Source organism: Cryptomeria japonica, chromosome 11, assembly GCF_030272615.1.
Source record: "Cryptomeria japonica chromosome 11, Sugi_1.0, whole genome shotgun sequence".
NCBI lineage: Eukaryota > Viridiplantae > Streptophyta > Pinopsida > Cupressales > Cupressaceae > Cryptomeria > Cryptomeria japonica.
Window position 1 is genome coordinate 419,179,258 of NC_081415.1, and position 11,771 is coordinate 419,191,028.

Consider the following 11,771-nt stretch of genomic DNA (forward strand, 5'->3'; position numbering starts at 1 on the left):
GTCTAATCGACACCTCTATATGTATCACAACAGCAGATTGATTACTAGCCCATTGCGATTCCTTGAAAATCGATGGTACGGTTCATACAAATCAAATGATTGGGCCTAAGTAAGTCTAACACTTCGTATGGTTTTTGCAGAGCAGTGGGAAAAAAGAGAAAATTCTTCACCGAATTTGCATATACATTAATGTTGAAGATAAAAAGATAATTAAACAAAAATAATCCAGAAGAGTGGGGAAAAGATGGCCACAAATAGATAGGAAGTCCTTTCTTAAGATTTATGAGTAACAAAAGCTCAAATTTACATAATGAATTACAAGCATGAGCTGTACAAATTATAAGAAAACACAGCTGTGCACCCTTGCACCGCCATCCTATTATGCTATAACAATTTATAGTGATGTTTCCCTCATGTAATAGGTTAATCCAATCCTCTGCTACCAAAATAGCAAGCATGTGAGGAATAAGAATGTCTCACTGATATCTCTGAACACCTTGTTGACCACATAACGAGGGGCGAACAAATTTCATTTTTCATTGAATGATAAGACACCAAACTCAAAAAGGTTTAGCCATCTAAATTTACTTGACGAACATGCTACAAATTTTTACATCATGCAGATTTTCAAAACTTAAGGGCACATGGAGCATAAAAACTTGCAACCAGTGCAGAATATTAACCAATTTTTAGACCAAAGAATATTGATCCCACACTCAAGAGAGGTCAAAAGATCCCTGCCCTTCAGTTATGGCATACAACAGCCTACAACGCATTACCTCCTGTCATATATTTTCATTATTAGAAACTGCATTATTTATATGAATTATAATCAATGCATAAAGAACATACGACAAGACTTGCAAACATTAGCGAGGAGGAAAAAAAAACCTTGGTTGAGTATGGAGGAAGTTTGAGGTAATTTGCACAAGTCATCACACTTGGTAGATCAGCATCCACAACCTCAAGTGAATTTGCATCAGTGGGTCCTGTAGAACTCTGCATTCCAGTGAAAACAAAGGTTTAGAACTAACAGAACATTGACACAAATTCACTTTTAAGGAAGATAAAAGTGCAAATATTAGCAGTGCACTTGCCTTCCGAACAACTGTCAATTTTGGATTTAAAGCACTCAAACCTCCTGGAGGGAGCCTTGGACAACCAGTAATAAACTGCAAAAATGCTCGTTGCTGGGATGGTGTGAATTCTGCCATGATTTCAAGAAACTACAGGCAATAGGAAAATAATAAATATCACACCACTGTATTTATTAAGGAATCACAAATCACCCACTGACATCCATATGCAATACCTTATAAGCAAATACTCACATTTAGAATAGGAGGACTTTGAGCCGTATAACCATGATCAAATTTGATTTGATCAGTGAGCATTTCAGCCTGCTAAAGCATGTCACAAGTTAAGCCTAGTAACAAAACAGGCTCAAGAATTAATGAAATTTAGAAAGAGATCTGTTTGTACATACCACCCATAAGTCACGCACACCACATAAGAGAGTATCCATCTCATTTTCTGAAAACACTTGCAAAGTTGATATACAAAGCACCTGAAAACAGAGTTCACGAGAAAATTAGCAGCCAATAATCCAATAGATATGAAAAAAATGAAAATAAAAATGCATCTGCAAAACTGGACAAAATCAAATTTATAAAAAATCTTTTATAGACTAAATTAGTCTGATGCATATGAAATCCCCCAAAAGAAGGCCAAACCAAACTTCAATCACCTGATTGAATCCCGATCGCAAGGCCTCCATCTGTGGCATAATTCCCGTCTTAATAGTTGCATCAACAACTAATGAAACATATTCATCAAGGTTGTCTATGGTAACCTGCAGAAATGAGAAAATAGATAAAAATGAGATTAATAAAAGGCTTAGGGAGATTAATGATTTTAGAAAATTGATAGATATGAGAAACATAAAGTACCAAGATGTTGCTCCCTCCTGGTTTAAGGGGATAGTCCGAGAAACCAGGAAGAGTGAAATCAATGCAAAGGTCTTCAATTCGTGCACCGCGATAATGTAAAGATGATATTTCCTCTCTCTTATCTCCTGAAACAGACTCCAAGAATTGTTTCCGTCGAACAAGTGCTTGCATTTCTATCAGTGTTGTTCCAAGTTCAACATCAAAGGATTTAATATCATATATGTCAAGCTCCTGTACCAATACAAATGAAGAAATATTACAAAATTGGTCAGCTCCAACTAATATAAACTTTATATTAAAAGCAAGATTTTAAAATGTAAAACTACCTTTCCAAGGACAAGTTTATAAAAAGCTGTTGAAAGAGGCAAGTCCAGAAGCCGGCCATCTTGAAGAGCCTTGGCCATTAGACGTCCTAGAAGACAAAAAATTTCTATCACTTTGTGAGTTTTGCTTCCACCAGATGAATCTGTATGGGGTGGATATGGACGAGGAAATAATCCATGAGATGCTTGAACAATATCTCCATTTTGAACAGTATCCCCAGTTCCAGTGGAAGACAAATTTGTTCTCCACATGCCCAACATACTCCTTTGCATTTCATGACTTATAAGGGTGTAGAATTCAAGAGTTGGACCTAAACCAGTGCCAACCTCATTGTAGTACTCAACTTCAAGTAGTGTTTTTTGACCACAGCAAAGCTCCATAACTTTTGCAGCTGACTCCAATATACGTTTTCGTGAAACACGAACCTTTTGCCGTTGTATCCTACCTACATGGCGTCCTCGATTGTTCGGCACATTCGGATTCTGAGAAATCTGTTGCTGCTGTAAACGATGTAGTGCACGTTGTACTCCTAATGCAGTAGAGTAAAAATATTGCCTCCTTGTCTCAAATGAAAACAAAAATGGACAGACCTTGATCAGCTGGTGACACCAAGGTGGCAGACCAATACTACATAATGTCACGGCATCTTGCAGTTGACGTGCTAACTTTGAAGTCAACTTGCCACTCAAAAATTCCTCTTGAGGAATGGGATGGACATCAACTTTTAAATCATCTAGGCTTTTCAATTTTCCTTCTGCAAATGCATCAGATAAGCTCTGAGATCTCAAACAAGGAGCTAAACCATTAAGTCCTTCTACAACTCGAAGTAGCAGCAAAATATCATGTGTACTATCTGACTTTTCTAAATCGCATGGAAGCTTTCTCTGCAAAATATTGTCAATAAAAAACATGTTCTTAATAGTCATAGAAGTAGAACTCATTTTCTGGGGTTCTCTCAAATTCCGTTTGGCTGGTGCATCTGCCCTTCGATATGTAATTGTGTGAACATCATCCCAAAACCTCTCCCGAAAAGGATATTCTGACCCTGCATATCTTGGCTCATCTCCCTCTGGTACCACATTATGCTGAATTGCATGGAATAATGTTGATGATCTATCTATCAGTTTCCCACCAATGAAGAAATTCAGTCGGGGATGGTCTCTATAACTGCTAACTCCTTTTAAACTAGCAGATGCCTGAATTATTACAGTATCTGCAAAAAATGGCAAAAAGACAAAATTAGAATGCCAGTAAAAATATTACAATTTTAATGGCCAAATACACCATTTGCAATCTAACCTGTCGCAGCACTTGTTGAAGCCATTGCACCTCCACCTACAAGGTCTCTCAATTCTACACCAGCTAATCGTTCCACAACACAAACTGAAGCTGGTTCCTCCATAAACATCTGTAAAAATAGACAAAATAGTGGATGCATTAGTAAAACACTGCCAAGAGATACAAACATGTCAAAAAACCATTTCAGTTCCTTGATGCTTTGTAAAAAGAAACCTCTTCAACATCATCATCTCCATCTTCTTCCAAGGCCATAGCCTGTTCAAGCTCAACAGGAGCAACAAAAGGATCATCATCCTGTAAAAATAAGAAAAATTAGATGGAGACGGAAAAAAATGTAAATTCAAACCCAAGGCATCAAACTAAAGATATGATTTTCCAATAATTATAAATACCTATTAACAATGGTAGCTTTTATATATACTTATATGGTACATTCTAGAAGTTCAATTTTATAGTTTCTTTATTGATATATATTCGCTGTTTTGATTTTTATCCATGTTACACCATGTTTCTAGAACAGAGATAGTAGGGGATGAGGGGATGCATTTCAGGGATGAAATTTTTGGAGGAAATTTAGGGGATGCCAAGGGTCAGCTATTAAAAATTAGGGAATTTTTTTCAAATGTCAGAAAATTTCAAATATTCATATAATAACACATTGATATCCTCATATAAATTGCAGATCCTTAATAAAGTTGAATTGAGAGTTTGCATGGGAATCAAACAGAATAATAAAGTTTAATTGCTTTGCTTATGAATAAAAATTTAGGTGATTCAATGTTCATATTTCCATAAACTACTTTTGGATTTCTTGCTAAGAACATCACACCACTGCATGAGATTTTTTTTCCTCCTTCAGCTCTCTTGTTATATCCTGATGATGGATAAGGGAGTGTGATCCAAAACATTGATGCAAAGAAAAAAATCTAACACATTTGAATCCAAAAACAACGCTTATTCAGCATAGACTGGAAATTTAATGTCTCTGACATCATACAACTGTTTTTACTGTCATCCATTTTTTCATGAAAGGATGTGTACTGCAAATCTTAAGTCAGCATATATGATGAAATGCTGTTTGTTGATTACCTTGATCAGATAAGAAGTCGTGTCAACATTCTTGATATAAATATAAATCCCTGAATCTGAATGCTTTTGCAGGGTGCTTTTAAAAACACTCACTTTGCTAAAATCTCCAAAATGCTCAAGATCCATAAAGAGCTTAACAAGTTAGCATTGAACTCAGTGTTTGTTCTGATTTACTTTCTTTGTGTTAGAATCGGTTGGTCAATATGTTTTCTAGAATTGCATTGTGCAGCGGACTAGAGCTTTGTTGGAAAGATTGGTTTACTAGAAAGGGAACATTGAAGCTGCATTGCTAGTGTTTGAGGGAATCGAATTACATGGTACGGTGCTTTGTTTCCGATCAGCTGTTTTAAAAAAAAAAATCTAAACCTAATTAATCAGGTCATTATTGTGCCGGGACAGCTGGCTGTCCCCAGGACAGTCGAGGGACATCATTGTTGTCCGCACCTGTCCCAAGGGCAGCTGGCCATCCCCATGCAGTACCTGCATTTCTGGGACATTTTGGCCACAAAAAATGGTTTGGGGGAAGTGGGGGTACATTTCCAAGGTGTCCTCAAGCCCTCCGTACAGAAACATGTCAAAAAGAGCCAAGAACGCATCCCTTGGGAAAAATAGTTTCTTATATACATAGTTATGATATGATTCTCTTAGCCTTGCTGCTACTATAAAACACCTCTCAACATAACTGAATACCAACAAAAATTCCCTTACAGAAAAGAAAATGTAGATTGGAACTATGGAAAATAATGCTTGGTTACCTCCTCACTAGATTGTACATTTGGTTGCTTGTGTTGCGGTTCTCCCTCTAATGCTACTCGTCTCCGAGCAGCACTTCTTGTTTGTGGGCCATCAAAATCATTAACACTTTTTGATACAGATTTCCCCTTTTCTTTCGATGATCTAGAATTTAGAGAGTCTATGCTATTGGTTGAATCACTTCCTGTTGCTGTTGAGGACCTTGATCTTGTTGAAGGTCGGCCTTCCACGGCAACATGGGTAGACACTATAGGCTCGGTCACACTACAATTGATTTCAGCTTCATTTCTCTGTACTTTAGACCAAAGATAATCTTCAACATCAGTGATATCAGCCAATGGATCTATATGTAAAATACTAGACATGTGATCACCCAGAGACTTTTCTCCTTGTGCTCTACGCAACCGCAGTTTCAAAGGCCGTCTGAATGCATTTAATCCAGCCAAACTGCTAGGATTATCACTGTGTGATTTTGAACCCTGGCTCAGAACCACCGGAAAATGTTCTAAGGAGGCAAGTGCATCCTGTAGCTTCCGAATTAAAGTTATCAAAGGAGCTTCTTTCCCTTGATAATCCAATGGAAGCGAGAGATCAACAAATGACTGAAACTTTCTCAAGGTTTCCTTATGATGCTTCATTAAATCAGCTTGTGACGTGTTTTCTTTATGAGTCCCCACTCCTGCAAAGTAATCTATTAAGGACGCTATAACCCCACTTTTAACAAACTCAAAAGTTGACACACCATCATCTTTGCTAACTTCTGCCAGAATATCAGCAATGCTTGATATTTGATCATTACGATCAGCCACAAACCTGCTCTTTTTACCCTTGCCTTTTGACTTGCCCTTCATATCAACAGACACAGAACCACTTAACTTCTTACATAGATTTGTCAACTTGCAAAGACTATCCGTAGATCCGGCTTCAGTAGAACCCAAATTTGCAGCAATGTATGCATCCTTAAAGCGCTTTGCATGTGCACTGATAATAACTTTGAGATCCAAATTAGCACTTGGCACCAAGGCTGGAGATGAACTGGTTTTTGTCTCATTTGAATCTTTAATCTCTTCCATTCCGGTTGCTTCACTTGTCGATCCCCCAGCAATTTTTCTGTTACGTCGTGTTTTCAATGATGTTCCAGTTGCACAAATTTTATCCTTTCCTGACAAAGTGGCCCCTGAAGATATAAGTGCATCAACAGCATGAACAACACCTTCTTTCATAAACATCTTTGAAAACAGTTCAGGAAGTTTTTGCACTAAAACTTCCGCAATCTGCAATGCTGGAAGTAAAACTTCAATATCTTTTCCAGTTAAAACTCCTGCCAGAAAGCTGCAGATAATGCAAAACCCAAGTAAGTTTTGGGTGCTTCAAACATAACAGTCAAACAGTTAAAATTTTAAAATTTCTACACACTGGATTAGTCATACCTTGATATGTTGGTTGCTTGAAGTAAAGAATTTAACATATCAGCAGTGCTCAAACACAACACTTTGCTAACAACTGCCAGGCATTTGTGTCTTACTTGAGTATTGATGCTTGAACCATATACCTGATAAATCACATTTTGTTACAACTTACAAACCCAAGTCAATGCAGAACTCTGAATAAAAATGTGATTCATAATAATTGTCACCTGAATCATAAGAGGAAAAAGATCCCTTCCAAATTGCACTAAAAGACCTGGGTTTTCTCGAAATAGCTTTTCACGGTCAGAATTATCTGTACAGCTTCTGGAGGTAAGCTTTTTGGCAGAATGACTGGAACCAGCATGACTGGTAGGAAGTGAGATAGTCTCATGAAGTATGGATGGAAGGAGATCACTCACCAAGGAGACAATTTCACACAACTGTAGGAAAAAAACAATTTGAAGTTGACAGAGACATTACCAACTATACTAGATTTTATAGTCGGACGCATTAATGCATCACCACTATTTATGAAAATTATTTATAAATGTCATTATCAGACCTTCCAAAGTTTGAAAGCAGAGATTCCAACTATGGAATAACATACAAAACATATAAAAGTGGAATACAAGCAGGTAAGACAAAAAGGTAACCTGGTCCGTTGGCCCATTTAGAGAAAGAGGACTAGGAATCTGGGAAACAGAGCCAGAACTGGTTAGAATGTCTCTTAGGATGCCAGAAATACCCATTTCAAGCAACTCCCTTGTAAATACAACAGAGCCCCTTGCACATGTTGAAAGAAGTCCAATGACAGCCTGCACCAAACCAAAAGAATCAATTTAGCACTTTGAAGAAAAAAATCTGCCTCGGGTTCACAAGTACTTCCAGAAAAATTGACAAAAATACCGAGTAGGTAGGTGAACTAAGTGATGCCTGTCCACTGCCTGAGTTATTAACAGAGATCAAACTTGCAACTTGTGAAACTAGACCATAGCTAGAAAGCTTCTCTAGTTTCTCAGGAGATAATGCAGCAGTTCCTGCAATGCGAGCTAAACAGATTGATGCATGCTCCACCACCTGAAAACAAACAAATTTTCCATTGAAGGAATTCTAAATGTATCCCAACCAAATAAAGCGAAGTAACCGTCTATCAGATTGAAATCACCCAAAAGCATTCAACAAGATAACTGATTGGATCGCCAATAATAATATACCTTAGCATCAGGATCTGATAAAAGACTAGTCAACGTTGGAATTGCTTCCATTGCAGAATCAATGGTATCTGGTGAAAGTTGTTTGCTAATATTTGCTGCCGTTGACAATGCAACTCTCTGAAGAGACTTCAAGTTTGTTAGCCATGAGATTCTATTTCTACATCCATTGATTCTATAAGAAACACTGACGTTAAAGAAATTACCTTAACACCAGAGGAGAAAAAGTCCAGGTATGACAATACTGCCATAAGAGCACCAGCACGGAGGCAAGCAGATGCATGTCTGTGAGATATCTTTTCCAAAGCTTGTAAAGACTGTAGTGCATTGCATGACTACTATAAGTATCTACTTAATATAAAATGAATATGGATCTTATATTTTAAACTTAGAAAGCATTTTATCTCGATTTATGGCAACCTTGATTTCTAGTTAAAATTAAAGTTTAAACCCTGTTGAAGCTTTTAACAGAACATAATTATACTTGGCTGACCAAAACGCCATACTAGTCATACTAAATTAGATAAGAAACTTTTGAAGAATGCAGAAAATATAGGCTAAAGCCTAAAAATTATTCTTAAAAGAATTTTATTTTTCCCTGAGATTTATGAGAACTAAATATTCTAATTAAAAATTCATTTCTCAGAAGATATTTCTCGCACCTATAGCACACTAAAGTTTATCAGATCTTACAATCTCACATGACTTCAACTATGTAGAATACACTTCTAATTGTGGTCATAGCAACGTTGTGCTGTAGAAAAAATATCCCATGAAATAATTGCAGAGGACAAAAAAAGAAGCTTAAGAATTAAGACTCATTTCATCATTCTTTAGCTTTTTCTTCGTTATATAGAAGATAAACATACAATGTTTGATGAGAAAAATGCAAACAATTGGGCATTGTTTTATGCCACTGAGTTTATGAAACAAAAAATGGAAAGAACTACTAGAAAGATTCAAAGAATAAAGTTTAAATATTATAATGAAATACATTTCTCGTGATTTATGGCATCTCTAGAAATTCCATTGAAAAGACAAAACTAAAGATCGAAAAGAACTGTAAGGCATGAAATTGATTCTGAACCATTGGAGTGAGGCATGCAATTATTGCCATCATATCAATTGCTTAATCATGACAATAGATCAAGGTTTGAATTGATGGTATTTCTCCTCAATTGTTTTATCATGACAATAGATCAAGGTTTGAATTGCAGAGGACAAAATGTCAGCGACAAACAAGCTTAAGAGTTAAGACTCATTTACATCATACTTAAGCTTTTTCTTCGTTATATAGAAGATAAACATACAATGTTTGATGAGAAAAAGGCAAACAATTGGGCATTGTTTTATGCCACGAGTTCATGAAACAAAAAATGGAAAGAACTACTAGAAAGATTCAAAGACTAAAGTTAAAACATTATAATGGAATACATTTCTCGTGATTTATGGCATCTCTAGAAATTCCATTGAAAAGACAAAACTATCAAAGATCGAAAAGAACTGTAAGGCATGAAATTGATTCTGAACCATTGGAGTGAGGCATGCAATTATTGCCATCATTTCAATTGCTTAATCATAACAATAGATCAAGGTTTGAATTGATGGTATTTCTCCTCAATTGTTTTATCATGACAATAGATCAAGGTTTGAATTAATGGTATTTCTCCTCAATTGTTTTATCATGACAATAGATCAAGGTTTGAATTGATGGTATTTCTTCTCCACCCTCCTGAGTATTTGTTAATTAGTATGTTCCAACACTAGCAAAATAGAGGACATAGCCAGAAAACCACATTGCATTTGAAAGAACAATGTAGATTTATCCTGAACTTTTCAGTTGTCAAGAATGACGCCCTCAGCTCACCTAAATGTAGATTTTAAATTTACCTCAAAGGAGAATGATGGTCCACAATTGTTCATACTTAACAGGCCTTTGCATCCATGGTAAATTAAAAAAATGATATGATAAGAAAGATTAAAAATGAAAAATATGAAAATAAACCTTAGAAGAACACAATCATCCACAATTGTTCATAATTAACAGGGCTTTGCATCCCTAGTAAATTAAAAATTGATAAGATAAACATAGCATAGCTACTCGAGCAAGCCGAAATATCAAAATTTATTAACAAAATAACCTATGTTGTCAACATGCATGTACTGGATTTAAGTCAGTGAGGCAAGAATCCTTCGTTGAATTAAAAAATAATATCATAAGAAACATAAAAAAACATAAAATTGAAATGATGAGTGTACCTGTTCGGCCAAGTCCATGTATTCAATGGTAAGCAAGCGCGCACAGAAACAAGGAATAGCACCATGATGCACAACACTCGAGCAAGAGGAAGGAAAAATATCGCAAATATGCGTCAAAGCCCTGGCCGCCAAAAGCATGATATCGGGATTACCCTCCTGATTCAAAAACGCCACCAAAATCGGGACAAACGAATCAATATTAAATCTGTCCCGCAGCTCCTCCGAAGCAAAAGGCAGAATCTCGCACAACTCCGTGAGCGCGCTAATCTGGCTGAAATCGTCCGCCTCGTCTCTCAGACTAGCCAAGATACGCTTCAACTTCCCCACCTCCTCCGCCCCGCCAGACGGAAGCCCGAACACCGCCAGCCTCCTCAGCATGCCATGCAATTCAGACGCCGACCGACCGAAATGCCTGCCGGGGTTACCTTCAGGCATGCCATCATCATAATCATCGTATTCATCGTCATCAAAATCATCGGAAGCTCCTTCCTCTTCTTCTCCCTCCTCATCGTATTCGCTACTCAGAATTTCCTTACCTTGCCCTGCATCGGCAATCTCAACATCGCGCTGAATTTCACTTTCCTTTTGCTTCCCCTTCTTTTCAATTTCTTCCTTTCGCTGCTTCGCCGATGCAGTTTCGTCATCCATGGCGCGGGCAGCCGCTGCGGACGATCGTGTGGCGCGGCGAGCGGGCGTAGGTGACGCCGACGCCGACGCTTCCAACCGAGCTCGCTTATTCGCGGCAGGGGCGCCGCTGGAGGAGGGCCGCTGCGCTGCTCTCGCCTCGCCCCGCTTCCGGCTCCGCGTTTCCATAAAACACAACTTGCCCTGCCTCAATTATCCCGCAGCTTCCACAAAGTACCCCTCAAATTATAATGAAACCCCAGCGTCTGCTTAAATCCCAGAAAGAACCACAACCAGAACCAGAAACACAAGTTGCCCTGCCTCAATTTTCCCACAGCTTCCACAAGGTATCCCTCAAATTGCAATAAAAACCCACCGTCTGCTTAAATCCAAGGAAGAAGCAGAACTAAATGAAGAATGGCAGGAGCAGAGAGAAAAGTAAGGAAGAATAATCTGTCAATCGCTAGTCCAGTGGAGACGAAACGGAGAGGAAGGTTTCTATATTGTAAATAATTCAATCTTACCCCATCTCTCTTTTAATCTCGCGGCACATATAGAATATTCTCACACCTACTGGACATATGAGGGGCTGAAACTCAGCCTTTGGGGGACATGCAACCGAGGCTCTGCAAAATTATACCGACACGTGTACGTATTCGCTCGCCTGAAGTTGTGAAATCGTAGCCGATAAAATTTGATGCCCCGCAAATATCCACACTTTCTTTCTTTATATGGTTAAACAAGATGTGCAATGTCGGTTTGTCTTTTATTTGATTTTTTTTTAACATTGTGCAAGCCCCGAGCACGGATTATTCTATGCAACTTCTCATGTCTGTCACTAAATAAATTATAAA

General features: G+C 37.7%; 1 protein-coding gene across 2 annotated transcripts; it reads right to left on the reverse strand.

Moving 5' to 3' along the window:
• Window positions 1–257: 257 nt before the first annotated feature.
• On the reverse strand, window positions 258–11,530 carry LOC131073619 (E3 ubiquitin-protein ligase UPL3). 2 transcript variants are annotated; one of them, XM_058010096.2, is made up of 18 exons: window positions 10,294–11,530; window positions 8,241–8,351; window positions 8,038–8,154; window positions 7,730–7,900; window positions 7,477–7,638; window positions 7,051–7,263; window positions 6,845–6,966; window positions 5,417–6,746; window positions 3,786–3,866; window positions 3,573–3,681; window positions 2,276–3,486; window positions 1,950–2,180; window positions 1,748–1,852; window positions 1,487–1,567; window positions 1,332–1,403; window positions 1,098–1,226; window positions 892–999; window positions 258–782 (listed from the first exon to the last, which is right to left on the reverse strand). In XM_058010096.2, the coding sequence occupies exons 1-18, from the start codon at window positions 11,104–11,106 to the stop codon at window positions 717–719; spliced, it is 5,232 nt and encodes a 1,743-aa protein (XP_057866079.2). In that variant the 5' UTR covers window positions 11,107–11,530; the 3' UTR covers window positions 258–716. The 2 variants fall into 2 exon arrangements, with proteins under 2 accessions (XP_057866079.2, XP_057866080.2); XM_058010097.2 differs by having other exon boundaries at window positions 1,332–1,400; window positions 10,294–11,525.
• Window positions 11,531–11,771: the final 241 nt, after the last annotated feature.